The 25,172-nt window shown below is 41.9% G+C and overlaps 2 protein-coding genes across 2 annotated transcripts in view; one reads left to right on the top strand and one right to left on the bottom strand.

Annotated features, from left to right (window-relative positions):
• Positions 1–1,884: 1,884 nt before the first annotated feature.
• On the bottom strand, positions 1,885–14,656 carry LOC308686979 (uncharacterized protein). Its single transcript, XM_081359138.1, has 4 exons — positions 14,271–14,656; positions 6,371–6,446; positions 6,198–6,225; positions 1,885–5,909 (listed from the first exon to the last, which is right to left on the bottom strand). Exons 2-4 carry the CDS (start codon positions 6,444–6,446, stop codon positions 4,277–4,279), a joined length of 1,737 nt encoding a protein of 578 aa, XP_081215264.1. The 5' UTR covers positions 14,271–14,656; the 3' UTR covers positions 1,885–4,276.
• Positions 14,657–19,143: 4,487 nt separating this feature from the next.
• The window catches only part of LOC308705822 (uncharacterized protein), a gene marked incomplete at its 5' end in the record, with an annotated part of 30,777 nt that continues 24,748 nt past the window's right edge, over positions 19,144–25,172 (top strand). The window contains 3 exons of the mRNA XM_081391046.1: positions 19,144–19,250; positions 19,346–19,581; positions 19,674–19,952. Of these exons, the coding sequence (XP_081247172.1) occupies positions 19,144–19,250; positions 19,346–19,581; positions 19,674–19,952 (622 nt within the window). The remainder of the gene's footprint in view (positions 19,251–19,345; positions 19,582–19,673; positions 19,953–25,172) is intronic.

Genomic DNA, 25,172 nt, shown 5'->3' with positions numbered 1-25,172 from the left:
ATTTGTTTAGAGCTTTTTTTATAGGCTGTAAATAACTACACACAAAGCTGCAATACCAAACAGGACCACATGGAGACCAGCCGATTTAACCTTACTACATATACAGATCCGATCAGAATTATCAAACACAGCAACATACAAATAAAATAAAACAATAATGTGTGTGTAATGTGGTGATCTGAAGCTGGCTCAACATCATGAACAGTTCCTCTGTCAGAGCGAGTGTCTGATAAACAGATCCTCACAATCTACTGTATATAAAACACTCACCAGACATGCGGACATACTTACATGTGCTCGAGCATAAAGCTATCAGTGCGCCGAGACTCTCCTTCCTAAAATTTTTGTGTGAGCATATCAGTGAACACCCCTGAGTTTCACGTCTTTGTAAACGAAAGTTTAATGTGTTTTAGGAAGGAGTGTTCGAGTGCACCTATACACCCAGTCTACTAAGAAAGAGTCTGTACCGAACTTGTCCTTTAAAATAATGTATACCACTTTTTTTACACAGATATTCCCCTATTGCATTCTTATACATTATATTCAACATTATATATAATATTTTAATGTAGTACTGACACTAAAACTCTGAAACTTTCTCACATAGTAATTTTTATTTTGGGTGAACTATTCACAATACATATTGTTGCAGTTTTGTATTGCGATATATTGTGACACGATATATTGGGTAACACTTTACTTGAAGGGGTGTGCATAAGACTGACATGACACATGCCATGAATATGAAGGAGGTTTTATGCATGTTTATGACAAATGTCATTAAGTGTCATTCGCTCAATTATGACATTTTGAATGCAAATATGACATTGTGTGAGATGTCTCTGTTATGGCAACTTGACTTTATTAAGACAACACAACCTGTCATAAATATGTAATAAACATGACATAGCAGATTAATTATCAAACTTAAGAAACCACTTAGCTTTATGGGTTAACATTTCATTAAACTGTCATGTGGTTGGTTTTGGCATTGGCTGTCATGAAGCCATTATAACATTTTAATGACAAATTAAATTTGTACCACAGTAGTTGAGGTCAAGAAAAACATTCATGACAGTTATAATGGCCTCATGACAGCCAATGTCAAAACCAATCACCTGACAGTTTAATGAAATGTTAACCCATAAAGCTAAGTGGTTTCTTAAGTTTGATAGTTAATCTGCTGTCATGTTTATGACAATTTATGTTGTCTTGGTAATGTCAAGTTGTCATGACAAAGACACTGACAGGTTATGATGTATTGGTTTATGTCAAGTTGTCATAACAAAGACATCTCAAACAATGTCATATTTGCATTAAAAATGTCATAATTGAGCGAATGACACTTAATGACAGTTGTCATAAACATGCATAAAACCTCCTTCATATTTATGACATCTGCCATGTCATGATTATGAAGGTGTCATGTCAGTCTTATGCACACCCCTTCAAGTAAAGTGTTACCATATATTGTTACACCCCTATATATGTGTGTGTGTGTGTGTAAACGAATATATATATATAGTACAGTACATATTGCAACTGCTTGCAGTCCCCAAACAAACCACATGAGGGCAGCACTACAACATCAAATTAAAAACCTCTGCTGAATTCAGGAGGAATTCACAATAAATAGTAGAGTATTAGTAGAGTATTAGTAGATTATTATTAGAGTATTATTAGAGTATTAGTAGATTATTATTAGAGTATTAGTAGAGTATTAGTAGACTGGGGTTCGGGTTAGTAGAATAAGTTGACATGTAGTTGCAAAGTTACTTATATTCAGAGAATATTCAAAAGGGACTTTATCAAAATAAAGTGTTACCGAAAACTTACATTTACAGTATGAATATAATATTTTGCCAATAAAATAATTACATTCTCTATATATTCTAAATTATAATTATAATGAGAAAAAAATACAATTATCACACAATGTTAAAGCAATCTCTGATTCAGTTTTTGAAGTGAATAATTTAGACAGATTAAACCAAAATTAATAAGGAGACGTTTTAAAAAAAATATGCTCAATTGCCTCAAGACAGTTTTTATATGTGCCACAGTTAGAGAACTGCTGAAACTGTGGACTGATCACCAGAACAGAACAGACTCAAACCAGATTAACCAGTAAAGCACAAGTCAAAAAAGGTCCATTCAAGTCAGATTTATTTGTATAGTTGTTCATTACGATACACAAATCAGATTTAGATCTGGACATTAGAGAGAAAGAGCACAGAGAACTACATCATTCTGTTAAACAGGGCCGTGCACAGACATTTTGAGGGGCAGTGGCCTAAACCAAAAAAAGGGGCACTAAGGGGTGGTTGCTTGTTAAGACAAATTATCCAGTTATTACAAAATATTCAATTAAAAGAGAAGACAGCACACGCTCAAATACATTTTAGACTTTTTTGTAGATGTTTTGATAGAACATCACAATTACATATTGCTGATAATAACAGAAATTATTTGCTGTTTTACATTTTTATATTTCCCTGTTCCATTTACAGCAACACTTTTTTATTTGGTACCATGACCTGAAATATCTTGATAACCTAATTTTTTAGGATTCACAATTACACATTGGTGATAATAACAGAAACTATTTACCATTTTACATTTTGGTATTTACCTTTTCCTTTTACATCAAACCTTGTCTACAAAGTGTGCCAACAACAGAAAATTTAGATATTTGTATTAGATCTTATCGAGAGTACAATAATTTGATAAGCAGCAAATTCTAAGAACGTGGATATGTTGTACAAATTGTTAGCACTAGTAGAAGACCAAGAGCAAAACATTACCGACATAAATACAAAAAAAAAAAGAAAAAAAAAAAAGACTCATTTTGCAGATTCAACCACTGTCTTGCATAGCCTACCTGTTAATGCGGCAGCTTTCGTGAACTGTCGTTTCAAGAGAGCGCCACAGACACTGGGCCCTATCTTGCACCCAGCGCAATTGACTTTGTACAGCGACACATGTATCATTCCTATTTTGCACCCGACGCACAGCGGACTTTTCCCTCCACAGACGCACGTTGGTAAATTAGGAAATGAACTTGCGCAAACGTTCCCTGGTGCTATATTGCAGTTTCAGAAAACAATTCCGCCACTGACCAGGAAAAAATGAGTCTAAAGTCAGTGGCGTGTTGCGCATGTTATTCATATACTATTTTAAGGGCGCATGCTTGGCCATAATGTAGCGTGTGCACAACGCACATACACTTTGCTTCTCTCAGCTACACACAGACACAGTTCTCATTTTTAGAAAACCATACATTATTACAAGGAAAAATATTACCACACGAGGGAAATCATTGTGGTGTCCATGAAGATGTGAAAAAATAGGCATAAATCTAGCTTACACATTTACCCAAATTATTATACGCCTGTTTAACTGAAGCTAATTTGGGTGTGACGAGAACGCTCCTGGCGTGCGCCTGGCAAATCCACCATTATAATAACAATCCGCCAAGGCACAAGCGCGCCTGCTCTTAAAGGGAATGTGAGATGATGCTCTGATTTGTTTATTTCATGTTACGCCCAAACCACACCTTTGAGTAATGAAGCTACTTCAGACCAACCCATTTCAGATTTGCGTCGGGCGCAAGAGTAATTTATCCCGCCGGTATAATAGCAACAGCGCCTGAGATCCGCCCACAGAGTTACTTGTGTTTCGCGTTTCGCGCTTGATACTTGCGTTTCAGATCGTTAAAATAGGGCCCATATACTGTGAGTGATGCTGCGGAGCGAGCGGGAAAACGTGGAGCGGATTAGCGGAATCAGCGGATTGCTTTGAGCGGAGCGGTGGGGGTGGGGAAGAGGGGCACCTCAGTTGATGAGGGCAGAGGGGCAGTGGCTCTAGCCACCGGGCCACCCCCCTGTGCACGGCCCTGCTGTTAAATGATTATTATCACATGCAATTTCTCATATAAGCGCAACAAAACACATTACTGTAAGACAGAGATACAAGAGTACGCTGGAGTAATACATGAGAACTAGAGAAGAAGTGATATACCTTAATAAAAGAAAGTATTTTTAAAATAAAATATTTATAGGACATTAGTGATAATGTGGTGTAAGTAGGCATTATGATTATAAACCTGTTACGTGATAATATCTAAAGTTAAAATAAAGACACAAAATAACAGTGCCAACTTAAACTGTTATAATCATTTGTCATTTTCAATATATTCATATATTCAATAATTTCATCATTAAACTCAAAACACCTCTTTCTATTTTCTGTAATGAAATTTTCTGAATTTGTTGCATTATTCTTTACCTGTGAAACGACCCCATAAACCCCTCACATAACGCACAGCCCCCTTGTTTTTCCTTTCTTCTCCAGCTTTCTTCAGCTCCTCCAGCTCCTTCATCTCTTCATCTTTTCCCTCCTCCTTCAGTCTGGGAATCAGGAAATCCAGATGTTGAAGAGTGAAAGCGCTGTCTGCTTTTAATGCGATCTTACACAGACTCATGATGCTGGTGTAAGCTTCACAGAGCAGTTTGGACTTTTCTTCTTTATTCTTCTCCAGATCGCTCTTCAGTTTTTCTTCTATTTTATTCTTAGACTCTTCAATTTCTTTCTTACAAGTTTCATATTTTTCTTTATCAAAGTTGGCTTCATTCTGGTCACCAGTGCGTTCATACTCCTGTTTGAGCTCGTCAAATGTCATAGTGACTGTCTTTGTCTTCAGCTTATATTTTTTATTCTCTTTGACATGTTTGCTGTAATGACACTTTCCTGAACACACAGTGCAGTGGTTGTTTCTCATGACTGAACACTCTGAGAGATTACTGGAAGAGACCCACCAGCAGCCCCACTCATGACAGTTTTCCTCACAGACGGAGCAGCAGGTTGCCTTACTGTTCCACGACCATTCATTTACAATGGGGACTTTTTCTCTGAAAACTCTCTTGACTGGAAACTCAAAGTTTTCACATTTCTCAATCTTGTCTCTGTTCTGTCTGAGGGCTTCCTGAATCTGAGACAGTTCATTCATTTTTGACTCCTTCAGATCTATTCGGTCCTTCAGATTAGAGACACAGGCTTCAAGTCGTCTTCGCTCTATCAGAACATCTAATGTCATCTCAACCCTTTTTCTGTTCTTTTCTTCCAGGAGTTTGAAGAACTCATTCATGCTTTCGTCTCCCATTTCCCAGTCTAATATGTCACGATGCTTGTACTTCTCATCCCTTTCTTCTTTCTGTCGGTTGTTGAATAAGAAGTGAACAGGTTCTTTGTCTTCATCTTTTCTGCAGGGTATTTCTGCTGTGTTAATGGCATTGAGGGCATTTGTTGGAGGTCGTCCATCTGAGTGTGTGAGAAGAAACACTATGTTGTTCTCTATATCTTTACCAAACAGAGACAGAACTGAGTGAAATATGTAAAACTCTTTTCCAGAGAGACGATTGTGAGACGCCTTTATCACAAAACACACTGCATCAATATAATGAATCCCATCATCCTTATCTGAAAATAATCTGGTCAGATACTCAGAAATCTTTCTGTCTTTCTCGAATCCTTCAGTGTGTCCGTATCCTGGAGTGTCAATGATGGTCAGAGATATTGGGTTTTCTTCAACAAACGCCTCATAAACAGTGATCTCAGATGTCTGGGATTGGGACTGATCGTGATGTTCTTCTTCTTCTGTGATTTGATAAAACTCTTGATCCTCAAACTTCACTCCCAGTAAGTTGTTGATCATGGTGTTGATCATGGTGGTTTTCCCAGAGCCGGTTTCTCCCACCATCAGGATGACTTTGTTCTGCTTGTTTCTGTCTCTTCTTCCATATGTCCACTGTCTGACCTTGGTCTCAGTCCCACAAACATATTTTCTTTCAGTGTTCAGTCGGTAAAGTGCTGGAGGACCTGGATCCAATTGTGTGGCATCATGACGTGATCTAAAGAAGAGAGAATTGATTTAGAATTTATTTGTTATGATTTCAATCAGTTAAAATGATTCAGTTATTATAATAGGGTTGATAAAGGATTGTTATTGGTTTGTAGCCAGTGTAAGAGTGTTGGCCCGTTTGACAGAACAGCCTTTTGGTCCAGTTCAGTGTTAAACATTTCACAATCCTTTATCTCTTCTGATGTTTTTTTTTTTTTTTTTTTTTTTTTTTTTGCTGATTCAACAACAAGTTTATGTTATTTATCTGGCTAACACAGATTAAGGAAGAAGATCTTACCGCTTCCCCTCTGGTCGATTCCCATCACCTGTATTTGATAGTAAGCATTTTCAAAGATTTTAATAATAAATAACAGACAATATAAATAACTTTTGACTTATTTTAATATTATTCATGTCATTAAATACTGCTTTCTGTCATTATAAAAAAAATGTGGTAATTTACAGACTCACATTTAAAAGTAGTAGGATGTTCAATACTGCGATCTGAAACAGAGTCGTTCTCAGAGTCATTCTTACGGTGATCCATCTAAAAGAAAACATTTTACTTTCTCTTAAAGGGCACCTATTATGGAATTTTGAAATTTACCTTTCATGTAGTGTGTAACATAGATCTAAGTGAACAAAAACATCCTGCAAAGTTTGAAATATGAAAGTGCACCGTATGTAAGGGATAATGTATAGTGAGCCGGTTGTTATAGTGAATAACAACCCCGACAGGCTGAACGGGATCCCGACGCGAAGCGGAGCTTGAATCAGCCTGAAGGGGTTGTTATTCACTATAACAACCGGCTCACTATACATTATCCCGCTTATTACATGGCTACCTACAAAATAAATAAATAATTTGACACAAATTATTTATTTAAAAATGAGTTTATTGATTTAAAAACGATTGTATTGCTTCCGCTAAAGAAAATAGTCCGTTCCGCGTCCATAGCAACGCGCTGTTTTTCATGGCAACGGTCTGTTATACTTTGCAGCGGTCTGTTATAAAGAAATAACAGACCGCATTCTACATTGGAATTCAGCCAAGCCATGTAATAAATAAAGTTATTGTCTTTCAAAAGTAAGAGTCGACTCTGAGTCATTTTTATGAATCGTTAGAAGACCGAAGCTTTTTCTCTGACTAGATGACGTCAACTTGTCAAGTTATTTGAATAAGATACGCCCACTTATTGCGCTCCATGGCCAGGGAAAACTTGAAAACATCATGGCGACGAGATGCTAGGTGCGTTCGACATCGGCTGCGGCTGGATGTAACCGTTTATATACCGTCTATGGATTTAACCGATCGGTGAGAGTAGCCGCGTGCAGGCAGGGAGGAGCTGCAAACGGAGACGTGAAGTCGGACACTTTCTGGTTCCCGTAGTGACCGCTCACGTGGTGTTTGCATACTTTACCACAGCTGAAGTGAAATAAATGCAATATTTGCCTAATAATATACAGTATGTTTCAGAGACATTTTCATTCAATACTTTATTGCTTCATACAGTGTCTGTTTGAACAAGAATAAAGTTCAACATAAGCTACTATCAATGAAGTGGAGTCTACATTTTTTAAGCAGTTTTAATTTGATAAACATGACACAATATAACATCGCAACTACATGAAAAGAGTATTTACTGTTATAAAAAACGGATTTGTGAGCTTTAGAGGAACTAAAGGTGTTCGAATAAACACAAGCTGCATGAAGTCGAACAAGCCTGCTGTGTTCGAAGTGCGACACAAAAGCAAACTTTTTCTGCACAGAGTAACGTTATACTGACCAATCACCGCAGATTAGCGTCACGCAAAGGAGGGGTTTGGAAAAATTAGTCGTTGAACGAATCATTTGGGAGTCGGTGAGCAAATCAGGTAAAAATAAATGCATATTATACGACAACAAAAGTGTTTTTTGTCATTGCATGCATGTAAAGCTGTTGTTGGGGACTCCCAAAACAACATTAGGAACATTTTAAATGTCATAATAGGTGCCCTTTAAGTTATCCATCACATGTCCTTATAAATATTGTTGATTGAGTTCAGTGTTCAACAAATCATTACAAAGTTATCACAATTGGAAGAAGTTCATTTGATTAACATGTAAAATATTTAAACATGTCCATGTTTTCTGTAGCGTTACAGTCCACCGCACCTACTGTAACAGTGTCACAACAGCTCTCTGTGTGTTTGACATTCAGTTACAGTTTATGAAATTATTTTTTAAAGACTGAGGAAAATTATGCTAAAATCCCAATGTTAAAGCATGTTCTTCCCTACAACTCTATAAGTTGAAAATGTCATTTTTTTTAATAATTGAAAAAACACATTATTCTGTTCCTGTACACATTTCCTACACTATAGTTTATAACATCTTATACCATGGTCTGGGTGAATACTCGATTCTGATTGGCTGCAGGGTGTCCATTAAAAAGTGATAGAGGACACCTAGTAAATAAACCGTCAGGTGTAACCAGGGAAACCAAGTTATTGTTTGTAAAAACTTTAGATTTTGATTGTAAAACTAATTAAAATATAAACTAATGTTTTAAAAATTATTGTTAATTAATTTAAAAATTATTGTTAATTAAAAATTAAAGTTATTTGGCAAGTGACCATGGTATAAGCGGGTTAATGCCCTTCGAGGTGTCCATTGTCCGCTGCGCGTCGGACGGTTCACGCCTCGCCGTCGTCCATTAATACCTGACAATGGACACCTGGTCGGGCATTAAACCTTACATAGTATATAACATTAGGGCTGCACGATACTGGGAAAATATGCGATATTGTTGTTGAGTATTGCGATAATGATATTTATTGCGATATAACATTTCCCTAGAGAAATGCTATTTTTATTAACTATGCTATTGCTATGTAATGATCATACTAAAATAAACAGGTAGGCTAATAGATATTCTTCTGATCTTCAGAAGAATATCTCAGTTTTTTCATCAGGAGTTAACGTTACACATGCAACACTTTGATTAATGGTTGTCTGTGATACTCTGTTATTGTTACTTGGCATTTCGTTAGCAGTTTTGGTAGATTTGGGCTTACACTTTTTGAAGTCTTCATAAAGCTCCCTGAGATTGCGTTCCAGATGACTGTGGAGATTAGTTTCCTCTCGATGTGGCCAACATTTTTCGGCACGACTTAGTGACACCGCCACTTATGTTCACATATCGCGTTTTTTGCGCAAATTTGTTATTTCAAATGCAGTTGTGCGGCAAGCGCGCTCAAAATGGAAGCACATTTTTCCAGGCCCGCCTATGACGAGAACTTTTCAGAATTCCACAAGTTCACGCAGGACGCAAGCGCTTGTGGAAAGGAGATAGCGGCGCGGCTGCGCTTTCCATGCGTTTTTAGACACGATATGTGAACGGCCCCTTTCACAGTACCTGCATTTATGACAAGTCTTCTCTATTGAAGCCAAAATATTGCCATATTTCAGACGTACAGTTCTCTTTAGGCACAGGTTCTTCGCTGTTGTCATTTTCCTCGCTTGTCTCTACTCCCGCCATTTGTTATTATTTTCCACTCTCTGCTCTGAGCCACTAGGTTCCCCTTTGGGCCCGATCTAGCCAATAGCATAGCAGCTCCTACTGGGGAGGCGGGTATAAAGATAGTATAAGGCCACATATGATTGGTCGAATTTGGATAAACAACCTATGCATGCATCACACAAATGCTTGGCACATAAAATAAATGCAATTTATCGCACCTCGCTGCGATACGGATATCGCATATACTATTATCGTGATAACGATAATTTTTCAATATATTGTGCAGCCCTAATATTTATGTGCGCGCCTAAACTTTTCTCAGAGACATTTTCTTTGACTCACAGTGGAAAGCAGACGAGGAAGTGCTTTTAACAGGGAAAATTCCCAAAGTTAGTGTTTTACCTCATTTACAATATGCATTTTGTAACATCATATTGTCAAACCAAATTATTATAAGCTGCCCAAATTTAAAATGTTAACATTAGTCTGTATTTCTTGCATATCTAGTGACCAAATGTTATCATGAACGGTGAGTTTTGATTGTTTCTGTGTCGTTATGTTGGATTTGACTGCTGTTTTAATATATTTAATTTGAACAATATACTCAAACTCTGAGTTACGTTGTTCATCATTCAAAGCGATTTTGTGCCTTCACAAGAATATGGCACACGAGTCGCATAAACTATGTGTACTTTTTTAAGCATTGCAGTGTGTTTCGTGTTCAGCAAAAGTGAGTCATATGGGTTTGGAATTACATTTGAGTAAATGATTCCTTTAATGTTGTTACAGAGGGATCATGCTGGCTTAATAGAGAAATCAAAAGGAGACGTTTTATTTCCATAATTATTGATTGTCATTTTAATTATTAATATTTATGTTTGCCTAATAATAATTAAGAGTTTGACCTCTTTCTAGAAAAATGTGTAATTTGTAAAATGTAGGACATGAGGGTAAATACATGATGACAGAATTTTCAGTTCTAGGTGACCTATACTAGTATTGTAATTGATACTTGACTAGTTTTGATAAATGTGTGTGAAATGACCCTGTTTTAGGACAGGAGCTTTTCTGTGATGCTGCCAGTGGGAGTGGATATCTTGCTTGGCTGATACAGTGCAGAGAAACACATATCAACATGCTTAAAACAAGGAGACTAACTCTCTCCAAAGAGGTCATACACCATTAACTCAGAACAGCGAGTTGACTGATCCTGCAAGAGAGGCCATTCAACATCTTGCCAATACAGCATTCGAGATGAGTGAATCATTTCACCATCATTAACTGGATTACTTGAGTTGGAGAAATATTTTTTTTAGATTTGTTCAGTGAGTATTAACATAAGTTTGATGGTAATGAACGGGATGCTGTTGTTTAAGATGATAAACGTAAGGATTATAAACCTTATGACACTCAACGTACATATGGATCAAATAAGAATATATGTATTTCATGCTTTTGCTTGGACAGTATGATGTTTTAATTGTTGTAAGAATGTTGTTTACATGTTTTGAAAATATTGAATGTGAAAATATGTTGTTGTTGGGAAAAGATTTTCATTAAAAAATTTAATGTAAAAGTCCATTGTTTTGTGAGTTTATTTTTTACAAATTATAAGCGTTCAGCCTACAAGAAGAATTGTAAAATCATAATAGTGTGACAACAACTATGACATAGCCTATTAACAATTTACATAACTGTGTTCTTCTGATACACCATAATTCCATGTATCTACTCAGTCAAGAGTTACATAAAATTTTTTTAGGAGTTATGAACACTCATGTGAGATTTTAAATTAACTTCATGAGTGTTAAATGTTGAACTCTTGAGACAGTGTTAAAGGGATAGTTCACTTTGAAATTAATTTTTGATATGTTTTAGCTTACCTCAAAGGCATCCAAGATGTAGGTGTCTTTTTTTCCGCAGTAGTTTCAATTTTTATATTTTTAGGTCAAACCGTTCTTGTCTGTCAGTCATATAATGCAAGTCTATGGTCACTGTCTCAAACCCCAAGCACAAAGTCCAAATTAAACAATTCCCCATCGGCCAAGTTAAACAATTCCTCATCGTAAGTACACATTGATGGCCTAAGACACGAAACGAGCGGTTTGTGTGAGAAAACGAACAGTATTTATATTGTTTTTGTCCTCTTGTAAACACACACACCCAAATGATCAGAGGACGCGGGTGCTTCGGTCTGCGCAAGCGCCGGAAAAGGTCAGAGGGCGCGGGCGCTTCGATCTGCGCAAGCGCCGGAAATTATCTCTACACTATAGCTACACGAACATGAATCCACACTGTCTATTACTACCATAGGCGTAATTTGCGGGTGGGACATGTCCCCACCACTTTTTGCTAAGGTCGATATTGTCCCCACCACTTTTGAAACATCTCGCGGCACGAATGTACCAATACAAATAAATAAAACATCTCCAGTTAACTAGCAGAGCATTCATTTAGTTCGTTTGTAAGAGGCGATCTAGCACTGAAATGTGTTGTTTTTGAAATCAAGTGATCAAAGTGCTCGTTGCCGCTGCGATCAGATACAGACACAGGCGCGGTACTGTCTTCACTCGGACTCGTGCTTCAAACCGTTGTGGAGACTCTATTCGTTCCAGTGAAATTACAAAACAAAATGCATACAAACGTATGCTTGCCTGATATACAACCACTGATAAACATAATCGGTTTTAATGAGAAAAAAAAAAAACTATACGAGTGCGGATTAGAACCCACAACCTCTGACACGCTTGGCAAAAGTTCTATCACTGAACCATTTCAATATACAAATTTTTTTAATGGATTTACCCACACCAACATATATCAAACCTCATTAAACGACAAATTAAACCCATGCACTATTTCAATCGATTGCTGGACATCGTAATGTTATTGTACATACATCGATTTATGATTTAGCATTCATAAATCCTCCTCCCACACGTTTTTTTTTTTTTTAAAAACCCGTCCCACCCACTTTTCAAAACAAAGTTACGCCACTGATTTCTACTATTATTATTATCATTATTAGGCTAGTAGTAGTAGTAGTATCATTGACTGCACCCTTATGAGTAGTAGCCTACACATAGTTTCACATTGGTTTGACTAGCAGCTGCTTAGTATAGGCTACACATATCTTATAAGTTATAACTCTCTCATGTAAAACCATTCTTACCAAATATATGGTGCAGAAATACATTTTATTGCTCATTTCATGTAATGCCAGCTTTACAAATACAAAGGACACATACAAAGACGTTGTTCACATAAAGTTACCTCCGTTGGATGAGAAAACACCATAGGCACAGCTGATGATGTCAGTACTATGCGATCCTCTCCTTGGTTTATAAAATCATCAGGGGAAAAATGATCGCTGCAGACCCTCCTCAACTTTAGTACGTTTATGGGTGTGTTGATATCCAGCCGAAGAGCGATCAACCATAACTTCAAGAGGGAAGGCTTATAAATTGGGAATTCGTGAAAAGTCACCACTCCCGGATGAGTTCGCGCGAGTATACGTAATTGTTTTCTTTTACGTCGGTTTAAACATCCTGGATAAGCGCAAATTAGAACCATTTCGATTAGCCGTCTTACCTACAATCTCTGTTCTGTGTAAACAATGAGTGACGTACACGCGCGAGAGATAATTTCCGGCGCTTGCGCAGATCGAAGCGCCCGCGCCCTCTGAGCTTTTCCGTCGCTTTCCGGCGCTTGCGCAGACCGAAGCACCCGCGTCCTCTGATCATTTGGGTGTGTGTGTTTACAAGAGGACAAAAACTATATAAACACTGTTCGTTTTCTCACACAAACCGCTCGTTTCGTGTCTTAGGCCATCAATGTGTACTTACGATGGGGAATTGTTTAACTTGGCCGATGGGGAATTGTTTAATTTGGACTTTGTGCTTGGGGTTTGAGACAGTGACCATAGACTTGCATTATATGACTGACAGACAAGAACGGTTCGACCTAAAAATATCAAAATTGAAACTACTGCGGAAAAAAAGACACCTACATCTTGGATGCCTTTGAGGTAAGCTAAAACATATCAAAAATGAATTTCAAAGTGAACTATCCCTTTAATTCATAAACCTCAAATTCATAAAAAAAGGTCACTACTGGAGCCACTGCTGTGACGCTGTACAAACGCTAGTTGTGAAATGGCCGAAAATTCGCGCATGCGCAACAGAACGCTCTTCCTAGTTCCTATTTTCAGTCACGTACACGCGCATGGTGCATTTTATATATATATATATATATATATATATATAGCCTATATATTTTTTAATATATTATATAATATGTTATATATGTTTTAATATTTTCATTTAATATTTAAAAGATTAAAACATTTTGCCAACATGAGGTCTCGTGTGACTGTCAGTCTTTTTACATCAGTGCAAAACTAGTGTATACGCAGATTAAGACAACTGTTCATCAGCCTGCACTGATTAATTCCATGTTGAAGCAAAACAATAAATTAAAGGTGCGACCAAATGAGAAAGTTGTTAGCACCAGTGCATTGAGTGTAACCAGTGTATAAGTTAGTCTGGAGCCCGTGTTTATGGGATGTTGAATGCGGAAATCTGTCCACGCAGTTTTATGATGAACCCAAAAGTCAAATTAACGCCTGGTTCTTCATGAGGATTTGATATGACTACTTTGACAAACAATATTAATAATTTGTTTTGTGATTAAAAATCGAATTACAACAGATTTTTTTTGTAAATTTTCGCTCCATGTATTTAGTTTTGGTTTCATTTCGAGCAAATCGTTTTAATGTCGGTGCGTCACTCGCAACTTCAAACCAACGCATTGCAAACTGTACAATAATGTCCCACACACATTCATTCACACTATTCCACTAGCCTTACCTTGTTTCAGTTCTAGTCGAAGCGTGTGTGTGTGTGTGTCCGGAGAACAGGAGAAGCTCGACACACCAGCTCGATCTCCGCGCGCTGAAAGAGCTCTGTACTTTAGGCTACTGCGCGATTAATAATTTCACTTCTCATACACGGAACAAAACTATCCAGTTTAGTTTTAAGCCATGTTCATTACACAAATAAAAGATAAACAATGTGTAAATCTTAAGCTAAGATCAGAAATTAAGGTAAAACAAAAACATCAAATGATCAGCGCTCCTCCCTTCTTCTTTCTCTTCTCTTCCTGCTCTCTTTTCGTCCCGCCCAAAACAGGCTGAACAGTTTAACCCATACAACCTACAGTTTCAGACTGTATAAATATTGACTTCATATTTGTAGGCTATTTACATGTATTTAACCAAATCATTGATTGATTGGGCTAGCCTACATACTCGCATACATTTTTCAAACTGTTATGGGTTGCTAAGTAAGTTAATAAGGAAACCCCCTGTGTTATGGGGAACATTTATACTGTTCAGTACAAGAGTGAACAGCTATACATGTTTGAATATGTTTTTAACACAAAATATGTATAGGCCTACATACAGAGATGGACAAATAATGTAAAATGGCAGAAACAGCTAAAGATCCTAATTATACTTCACAGTTTATGTGACATTTTGTTTTATATGACGTCAGCAGCTATATTTAAAGGTGGGAAAATCGTTTAGGGTTGAAAATATTTTAATAAAACCCCTTTTACAATACAGTTTAGAGGAATCACTTTTAACTCATAAAGAAACCCTATTGATATTTATACATATTTTGTGTCGTTTTTTTTCTGTTATTCAAAATCTTTTATATTTATTTTAAGCAATTCTAGTCTAGATTCTAGTCTGCTGATGCTGCATAAATTAAGATTTGCCATGTTGCAGTTTTTTTTATTTTATTTTTTATTAATATAACCTTGTATGAAAATACCATATGAAAAGTAAATGCAGGATTAAAAATTGTTTTGCAAGACATAAGGGCACAAATTTAATAGAAAACGTGACCGCTTCCTTGACCGTGTTGAAAAATCGCTTTTTTTCACCATCGCGTCATGACGTCACATGAGGTAGTCGTTTGGCTCTGCGTTCGCGCTCAGTGCAGAGATATGTATATGGTGGCCTCAGCAGGAAGACTCTCAGTGGAGAGGAGGCCTGACACATATCTAACCATAGACAGCCTAACTATGTATATGGTGGCCTCAGCAGGAAGACTCTCAGTGGAGAGGAGGCCTGACACATATCTAACCATAGACAGCTTAACTATGTATATGGTGGCCTCAGCAGGAAGACTCTCAGTGGAGAGGAGGCCTGACACATATCTAACCATAGACAGCCTAACTATGTATATGGTGGCCTCAGCAGGAAGACTAACTTCCTGAAAAGTAAATGCAGGATTAAAAATTGTTTTGCAAGACATAAGGGCGCAAATTCAATAGAAAACGTGACCGTTTCCTTGACCGTGTTGAAAAAGCGCTTTTTTCCACCATCGCGTCATGACGTCACATGAGGTAGTCGTTTGGCTCTGCGTTCGCGCTCAGTGCAGAGATAGGTTGGTATTCAGTTGGAGCGGTCATGATTCACTGTGTTTTCTGTGCTTATTGTATTTCAATTAATCATCGTCGTGGTAAATGATTGTGAATTATGGCCTGTCAGGACATCGAGTCCACAGGTTTCCGAATAAGAAAAAGGAGGGTGCGATCTTCCGTGCCTGTGTGTGTGTGCGTTTTGTGCCGGGTAAGAGACGGGACTTCACTTCTGCTTCTGCTTTGAAAAACGCGGTAGTTTGTAGCGTTCACTATAGACCGGATGATTATAATCCCGGCGATATGTGCACACTGTCCCGGCTCATTCATCGGGTCGCCCGGTGACGGCCCGTCGTCAGCATGTGGTTCCGGCAGGAAACATGACGCTCACGGATCCGTCAGAGATCACTTATTGTACATCTGTTTTACAAAATGTGCCTTGTCTTAATTTAATTCATTAACATATCCTACATAAACTTGTAATGTAGGCTAATGCATTTATGTGTTTGTTATTAGTCTGCAGCCGACACTATTATTATTATTATTATAAATATAACTTATTATGTTCTATAATTCATTTTAAATCTGTACAAACCGACTTTAATGTTTGTGTTGGCTGTTTCTACATATAAAGTTTTTGTACAGTAAGACAGTTGTGATTGTGATCTTTTTTTTTTTATTCATCGTCACCAAATGGGTCAATTCAAAGCCTTTATAAAGTCCCTCTTCCTCTGGAAACTGTCTCCTAATGGCTGACACACACAACACATGCAGGTATGGGTCTAAGTTCTAGCTTTGCTATTGCTTGATACATGATGATAATAATCTGTACAGTATTGTGATCTGAGCAAAGTGTTGTACATATTGTCGGCTAACGTGAATACATATAAGCTAACACTGTTCTCTCGCCCTGTTCTCCTCACACCACAACTCACAGTTGTTCTGTCTAACCCTGGCCTGTCCTGCTCACTTGGCTTCATATCAGGCTCATAATTATATGATATCATCATATATGTCAATTATATATATAGGCTATCATACGAGTAAACATTTAGGCTACAATTCCCCCAGCTTTCCGAGCTGTCATTGCGATCCATTGCTTATTCGCTAGTTGATTTACTTTGACCGCTCTACCTCATGTTACGTCACTTCAGGTTCGGCGGTTTAAGCGATTTTCAAATGCGGAAGTAAAAATGTCTCACAAAAACGACTCCAGAAGCCTAAATAGCGTTTTATAAGGATATGTTTATATTTAAATCTAGTTCCTACATTATTTTTCTATACATTGGCTTACTGGGTAGGCTACTCTAACCTGCAACATGGGCTTTAAAGCTTTTGATATAATAATGAGCAATTTAATAGTTTAATTTTGAAGCACTAGGTTATTTTTTTTTTTTTATCATACCTTAAATCTGCTGCAGTGTTTAATTGTGTCCTCTATAAAAAAATAAATATCAGTGAACTAATGTAGGGACTAGTGAATGAGGGTATGCTTGCTACTGTATATTACTGTTTTAATGGGAAATGGAGTGTATACAGTCAGAACTTTGCCGGTTTTTACAGCAAAGGTTAATAGTGATTAATAACTCTTTTGATGAAAATTACCATATTAGCTACCAGACAAACGTAGCCTGGCAAGCCAGACTACATCAAGATGTTTAGTCTGGAAACTCACCATATATGGCGAGTACTCCGTATCAAAATCAAACATCCGAACGACCGACCGACCGATCGAACGTCTATCCGAACGTCTTGAACTTTCAAACGGGTGACCCACGTGACGACCTGACGTAACGTCAGCGTCTTCGAATTTGCAGCTTTTTAACCATACAAGTATACAAGCTGATGTGTAAAGGCTATAAATGGACATGATAGGCACTAAATATGCCTACAGATGTTATACCTAAAATAATACTCAACCATTTCCTGCACTTCCCTGAATAAGCCTATTGTAGGCTAAGTGATGAACTGACCAAGTTGCCACCTGTAGGCTATATCATGACTTTCTGTGTATTTCATGACTCTAATGTTTCAAACACCAGACTCACCTATTGTAACTGTATAGGCTACAGTGGTATGCTTTTAATTAATGTTGTTGTATTTTTCCTTTTTTATTTTTTTATTTGTCAAACTGATTGTTTTACAAGTAAGAGTTAAAAGTTATAAGATAAAGGGTTTTTAATTTCAAAGTCTTCAATGCCATGGACCATGTTGTCATTAGTTGGCCATTGACTTTTCATGGTAATAACACATTGAGAAAGACACAGTTAAGATTATCCAATATAATCTATTGCCTAGACTACTTTGTTCAATTTTACCATGATTTCATCTTCATTCTGAAATTTACTTTGCTGACTCTGCTGACTCTTGGCCAACACCTGCTCAGTGAGCCTCAATCTACCGATGTGCTCAACATTTAATGATTTTTCTGAAGGCATGGCATTAGCCATAGCTTGTGCCAAGACATTTGAAATGCCATGGGTCTGCGGAATTTGCATAGCGTATCTCCGCCCACCGCAGGGGGTATAAAGGAAGTACGCTGGCATAATGCAGATATGTTTTCGCTTCGGAGCCAAGAGTTTTCTTCACTCCTACAAGCCATTCTGTATCATCTTCACTCTACGAGACGAGCGGCTCTTCAGTGTGTTTGTGTGATGGCGTATTCCAGCGAGATCGCATTGCCTGCTGCTGATCTGTGCAGTGATCTGCCGACAGTGAGTGTGTTTCTTCCTGAGCGCTTCAGCACACTGCTGAGCTTTTTCTCTCTCTAAAATAGCTGCACACGGCACGTCTTTTTCAAGACGGTTCGCACGTGTATTACTGGATGTGGGCGCGTGACTCATCTGTTTAACGGTCGCGAGCGCTGTTTTGCGTGTTGGGCTTAATCGCGCTCGGCAGCGCTCGTGGATGAGTTATGTTTTCATTACGGGAACATGACCATCGCGATGTTTATAGATCGAGACTCAATGATCTTTGTGTGAGAGTCCCCTCTGCCACACCCCAATCTATCTCTTCCTAAAACGTGAAGGATACTTTGGCTGGTGGCCAGGGTGATCTGAGGGTTATAGTGTGGCATAATTCCGACGAGCTTTCCTCGGGCCACGCCCCCCTCCACATCGCAAACTGTGGAGCTTCCGTGTGTGCCTGGTTCCTCTCAGGGACCCAGTGTTTTCATTCGGGACTCCAGCAGATGGTGTCATGTCACTCACAGCATCATAAGGCGGGCTTGATTCCTCTGGAAATGAGGATTTGACTGCGCTGCCTCCCTCGGTAGTGTCAGCGTTAGTCGAGTCAGATCCAGAGCTGATGGCCATGCTTTCCCGGGCAGCTGAAAGCATCGGTTGGAGTGGCATCCTCCCCCCGAGCGCTGTAGGCTTCCCGGATGTGCATCAGGACGCTTCCGGCCTGCGGGAGTCCACGTGACTTTTGCGGCCCGCGGGCGTCCTCCGCCTTTGCTGCCCTTGATCGTGAGGCGATCCTGGTCTGTATGTTCTCTGTCACTATTATGACACAGGCATGCAGTCCTGTGTGTCGCCTTCGCCTTCGAGGCAGTGCTGACTCTGGAGTTCTGTCAGAACCGGCCGCAGTGGAACGCTGGTCCTTCCCTGGCCAACACTGACAGAATGCGGAAACTCGACCACGCCCCCTTGCTGGGACGCTATGCCTCCCATGCCTGGTCTGGTCATTCCGCCACGCACACTACTGACCTCGCTCTCGGGCGACATCGGTACCTGCGTGTTCCTGGGTCAGGTGGTGTCCACAAGAGTGGTCCAGTTATGGGCTTAGCCAGGTTGATGTGAGGGGGTCTGGGAGTTCACTTTCTCAGCTCCCCCATGTCCCAGGCTGGGCTCTTCGGCGGGGTGGCTTCGGCCACCAGAAGCAGACTGAGGCGAGCACATTCTGCCCCGACGCTTCGCTGCTCAGCCGTCGGCACAGAATCCTCAGCCTGCCCACCGCCGAGGGCGCCCTCCCGCGGCTCCCACTCCTCCCGCACGGCCCCAGTAGCAGCCTTCATCTGGGCCGCGTCGTGGAGGAAGCCGCAGGAAGGCGCCACAGCCCTCTCCAGCCCCGCCGCCCGCTAAAGCCAGGCCAAGCGGCGCTCCTGAGACGGGCTGCTCAGGGTTGGCTTCAATTCTGTCCCAGGAGCTGGTAGCAGGGCCACTCCTTCCCCCGGTGGAGGGCCGGGGGAGAATCTTTTGTTCTCCACTCCCCGCTGCTCGTCCAACGACAAGCAGTACTCTGATGTGGTTGAAGACAGAATTGAATTCCCCAATCCTCCTCTCATCCCCCTCTGTCGCTAGACCCCTGACAGAGCACGCCCCCGTGGGACGCGCGCCCTCCCCTGGCCTCCTCTGGCAGGACGCGGTTAATGACCGTGCCCCCGCACAGGGCCGCTATGCCACCCTCGCCGGTGCCGGTCATTCCGCCTCGCTGCCCCACCGACGGTACGTCTGTGGTTCGTATGACCCCGCTGGTGCACTTTCTGGAGGCCTGGCTAGAGCTTCCCAGACTGTCCCGCTGGGTCGCGAGAACCATCAGGCTCGGCTACGCGATTCAGTTCGCGAGATCTCCTCCCCGCTTCAGGGGAGTCCGCTTCACTATGGTCGGTGGCAATGCCCCTGTCATGAGAGCGGAGGTCGCCACCCTACTGGCGAAGGGTGCAAGCGAGATTGTCCCTCCAGCCGAGATGAAGTCCGGCTTCTACAGCCCTTACTTCATTGTACCCAAGAAGTCCGGTGGGTTACGGCCAATCCTCAACCTGCGCGTCTTGAACCGCTCCCTTCACAGGCTGCCGTTCAAGATGCTAACGGCCAAACACATCCTCCAGTGTGTGCGGCCGCAGGATTGGTTTGCAGCGATCGACCTGAAGGACGCCTACTTCCATGTCTCCATTTTACCTCGACACAGACCGTTTCTACGGTTTGCTTTCGAGGGGCAGGCATACCAGTACGCGGTTCTCCCTTTCGGGCTAGCCCTGTCTCCTCGCGTCTTTACGAAGGTCGTCGAGGCAGCCCTTGTTCCCCTCCGGGAACACGGGGTTCGCATCCTGAACTATCTCGACGACTAGCTGATCCTAGCTCACTCTCGAGACCAGGTTTGCGAACACAGGAACCTAGAGCTCCGGCACCTAGATCGTCTGGGCCTTCGGGTCAACTGGGAGAAGAGCAAACTCTGCCCCGTGCAGAGGATCTCTTTTCTCGGTATGGAGGTCGACTCGGTCGCCATGTGCGCGCAGCTTACGAGCGAGCGCGCGCAGTCACTGCTGACTTGTCTTCGTCAGTTCGAGGGCAAGAGTGCGGTTCCACTGAAACTTTTTCAGAGGCTCCTGGGGCATATGGCATCCGCAGCCGCAGTAACGCCGCTGGGATTGCTTCATATGAGACCGCTTCAGCTTTGGCTTCGCGATCGAGTCCCGAGGTGGGCATGGCAACACGGCACGCTCCGAGTCCCAGTGACTCCAGCCTGCCGTCAGACCTTCACCCCGTGGACGAACCTCAATTTTCTACGGGCCGGAGTGCCCTTAGAACGAGTTTCCCGGCATGTTGTTGTATCAACAGATGCCTCCACCACGGGCTGGGGCGCCATGTGCAATGGTCATGCTGCCGCGGGCTCCTGGACAGGACCCCAGCGCCTTTGGCATGTCAATTGCCTCGAGTTGCTGGCTGTACGTCTCGCCCTGCACCGTTTCCATGCGCTGCTCAGGGGTCAGCACGTACTAGTCCGATCAGACAATACTGCAACAGTAGCGTACATCAACCATCAGGGTGGTCTACGCTCCCGCCGTATGTCGCAACTCGCTCGCCACCTCCTCATATGGAGTCAGAAGCATCTGAGGTCGCTTCGAGCCATTTATATCCCGGGACACCTGAACCAGGCGGCCGACAAGCTGTCTCGAGTTCGGCCTCTCGCTGGAGAATGGCGACTCCATCCCCAGACGGTCCAGCTGATTTGGGATCAGTTCGGCGACGCACAGGTAGACCTGTTTGCCTCCCACGACTCGTCCCATTGCGACCTGTTTTATTCCCTGACCGAGGGCACGCTCGGCACGGATGCACTGGCGCACAGCTGGCCGCGGGGCCTTCGCAAGTATGCGTTTCCCCCAGTGAGCCTTCTTGAGCAGACCTTGCGCGAGATCAGGGAGGACGAGGAGCAGGTCATTTTGGTTGCCCCGTATTGGCACAACCGGACCTGGTTCTCCGAACTAGTACTCCTCGCGACAGCACCTCCCTGGCCAATTCCTCTGAGGAAGGACCTCCTTTCTCAGGGACGGGGCACCCTTTGGCACCCTCGTCCCGATCTTTGGAACCTCCACGTGTGGCTCCTGGACGAGACGAGGCAGGTTTGAGTACCCTACCACCTGCGGTGGTGGCTACCATCACTTCCGCTAGAGCATCGTCCACGAGACATGCCTATGCGTTGAAGTGGAACCTCTTCGTCAACTGGTGTTCTTCTAAACATCAAGAACCCACGAAATGCCCGATCAGTGTCGTGCTTTCCTTCCTGCAAGAAGGGTTGGAGCGAAGGCTGTCTCCCTCCACCCTGAAAGTGTATGTTGCCGCCATTGCCGCACATCACGAAGCAGTTGATGGTAAGTCTTTGGGGAAGCACGACCTTATCGTCAGGTTCCTGAGGGGAGCAAGGAGACTAAATCCTCCTCGTCTTCCCCTCGTATCCTCTTGGGACCTCTCAGTGGTTCTAACTGCCCTGCAGAGTGCACCATTTGAGCCTTTACAATCTGTGGAGCTTAAGTTCCTGTCAATGAAGACAGCGCTCCTGGTTGCATTGGCCTCCATCAAGAGGGTAGGGGACCTGCAGGCATTTTCGGTTGACGAAGCGTGCCTGGAATTCGGGCCGGCTAACTCTCACGTGATCCTGAGACCCCGGCTTGGATACGTGCCCAAGGTTCCTACCACACCCTTTCGAGACCAGGTAGTGAACCTGCAAGCGCTGCCCTTGGAGGAGGCAGACCCAGCCTTGGCACTGCTCTGTCCAGTATGCGCCCTTCATGCTTACGTAGACAGAACGCGGTGTTTCAGGACCTCAGACCAGCTCTTTGTCTGTTATGGTGGGAAGCTGAAGGGAAAGGCTCTCTCAAAGCGAAGGTTATCACACTGGTAAGTGGATACCATTGCTTTGGCATACCAGCAGCAAGGCCGTCAATGCCCCCTTGGTGTGAAAGCCCACTCCACTCGTAGTGTGGCTTCCTCTTGGGCTCTAGCGCATGGCGCCTCGCTAACAGACATTTGTAGAGCTGCAGGCTGGGCGACACCCAACACATTCACGAGATTCTATAATCTCCGCGTAGAGCCAGTTTCTTCTCATGCACTCGCTTCAACCAGCCAGTTCTAGATTCTGCTCAGGTGTCTTCGCTTGCTCGCCATTCCTCTCCACGGACGGGATACGTGCGATTTTCTTCTCAGGTGAGTCTGATAAGCTCTGAGTTTCCTCCAGCACTGGTGACGTCAACGCCTGACTTATGCCATTCTGCCATAACGCAGCTTTTGCGCTTGACTAGGTGCCTCCATGTGCATGGTTCCCCCTCTGGGCGACCCCCACATGTGCATTCTACTGTAAGTCTCCTTGTGAGCGTGTGTCTTTCCCTTGGCAAGCCACCTTGCCACCCCTGGGGTTTAAAAATTCCACCTGCGGCTGGACACCCCAGTGATGTTCCATATGCATCCCTCTGGGTCATATGTGTATTCTTAGTCCCCCCCATCAATGGCTGGTCATAATTGCATATTTCTCTCTGGAGATATGCTTCCCAGTGTACCTTGGTATCCCTGTGTTAAGTAGGACTCCTTCGTTCGTGCTAGTCTCACAACAGGGAGCTCAGACTTACGCAGGGCACTGGAAGACAGCCGAGGTGGCGTGATTAGACTGGAACCCCAATCATCGTCATCCGACGTAACTCGGAGTGACCACGAAAGGGAACGTCTCGGTTACGGATGTAACCCTCGTTCCCTGAGTGGGAACGGAGACGTTACGTCTTCCTGCCACTTCCGCTGTACCGCTGAAAAACGCCTGAGTTCAGTCTCGGCTCCTCAGCGAAGACATATCTGCATTATGCCAGCGTACTTCCTTTATACCCCCTGCGGTGTGCGGAGATACGCTATGCAAATTCCGCAGACCCATGGCATTTCATTGCCATTGGCTCGTTTTATATACTCGAAGGTGATAGGCTTTCTAAGCGAAACCCCAATCGTCGTCATCCGACGTAACGTCTCCGTTCCCACTCAGGGAACGAGGGTTACATCCGTAACCGAGACGTTTCTGTTTTGGGGGTCACCTGTGAATGAATTGTAGAGCACCTCCTAGTGGTCCAATTTACAGGATATTTCAGGGGGAAAGATCTACAATATTAATTATTGTTACTGAAAATGTTATAACATAAACAATAAAAAATACTTTTCTAAATAATGTGACAAGTTGAAAAAACTGTCATATTAAGAACCTTTTTTGTTGATACTTCAGGATTTAGCATTAAGCTTTGTATTATTAGAAAACCTGTAGACCTCCCTCATGTCCCCCTGAGACGAGAGACTTCATGAAATTAAGTCTGGGTTACATTACACTCTTAAAGGTCCCGTTCTATGCCCCTTTTCACAAGATGTAAAATAAGTCTCTGATGTCCCCAGAGTGTGTATGTGAAGTTTGAGCTCAAAATACCCAACAGATCATTTTTTACAGCATGTTTAAATTGACATTTTTTGGGGCTCAGAAAAACGAGCCGTTTCAGTGTGTCCCCTTTAAATGCAAATAAGCTGCTGCTGGACGACACAGGGGGCGGAGCTTCATGAGCTCGCGCTCAGTCTCTCAGGACAATCTCATCTCACGGAATGATGATAATATCAGAAACTCTCAGTAACGGCGTTCATTTCGAGTCGGATAATAATGCCTACAGAGTCAGATTGCTGTATAGAGATGAAACAGGTATGGTTTAGTAGTTTAATTACGGTTATTATAACGTATTTGTCATCTGCTTGTAGGCTATGTATCCATTATTTATTAATAGCCTACAAGTCTGCTGTCTGAATGATGATCAAACATGTACTGATGAGTTTAATAAAGTTTATTGTACATCACACAAAAGATGAAGCGTCAGTTTTACTTCAGAAAATCACTGTAAGAGCTGAGTAAACACAGTAGGCTAAGTTATAAGAAGTGCGCAGGTAGCCAGTAGAGTTGAGGGAGCATTCCTGTGGGCGGAGGTTAGTCAAGAAACGGTTCTGGTGATGTCATGAATGCAGGATGTAGAGGGGTGTAGTCCAATCGAGCCGTTTTTTGTAGTCAACTTCTGTTAAAGGGTTACTTCAGGATTTAGCATTAAGCTTTGTATTAGT

This window comes from Scardinius erythrophthalmus (genome assembly GCF_964197995.2).
Source record: "Scardinius erythrophthalmus genome assembly, chromosome: 2".
Classification (NCBI taxonomy): Eukaryota; Metazoa; Chordata; class Actinopteri; order Cypriniformes; family Leuciscidae; genus Scardinius; species Scardinius erythrophthalmus.
This window is presented reverse-complemented; position numbering and strand designations above follow the sequence as displayed.

What these genes read in the sequence shown, in the direction of transcription:
- LOC308686979 (XM_081359138.1), bottom strand. Translation starts at nt 6,446, where the DNA reads ATGGATCACCGTAAGAATGACTCTGAGAACGACTCTGTTTCAGATCGC. An exon ending in ACATCCTACTACTTTTAAAT is followed by an intron (nt 6,226 to 6,370) that starts GTGAGTCTGTAA and finishes TATCAAATACAG; the next exon opens with GTGATGGGAATCGACCAGAG. An exon ending in AATCGACCAGAGGGGAAGCG is followed by an intron (nt 5,910 to 6,197) that starts GTAAGATCTTCT and finishes TCTCTTCTTTAG; the next exon opens with ATCACGTCATGATGCCACAC.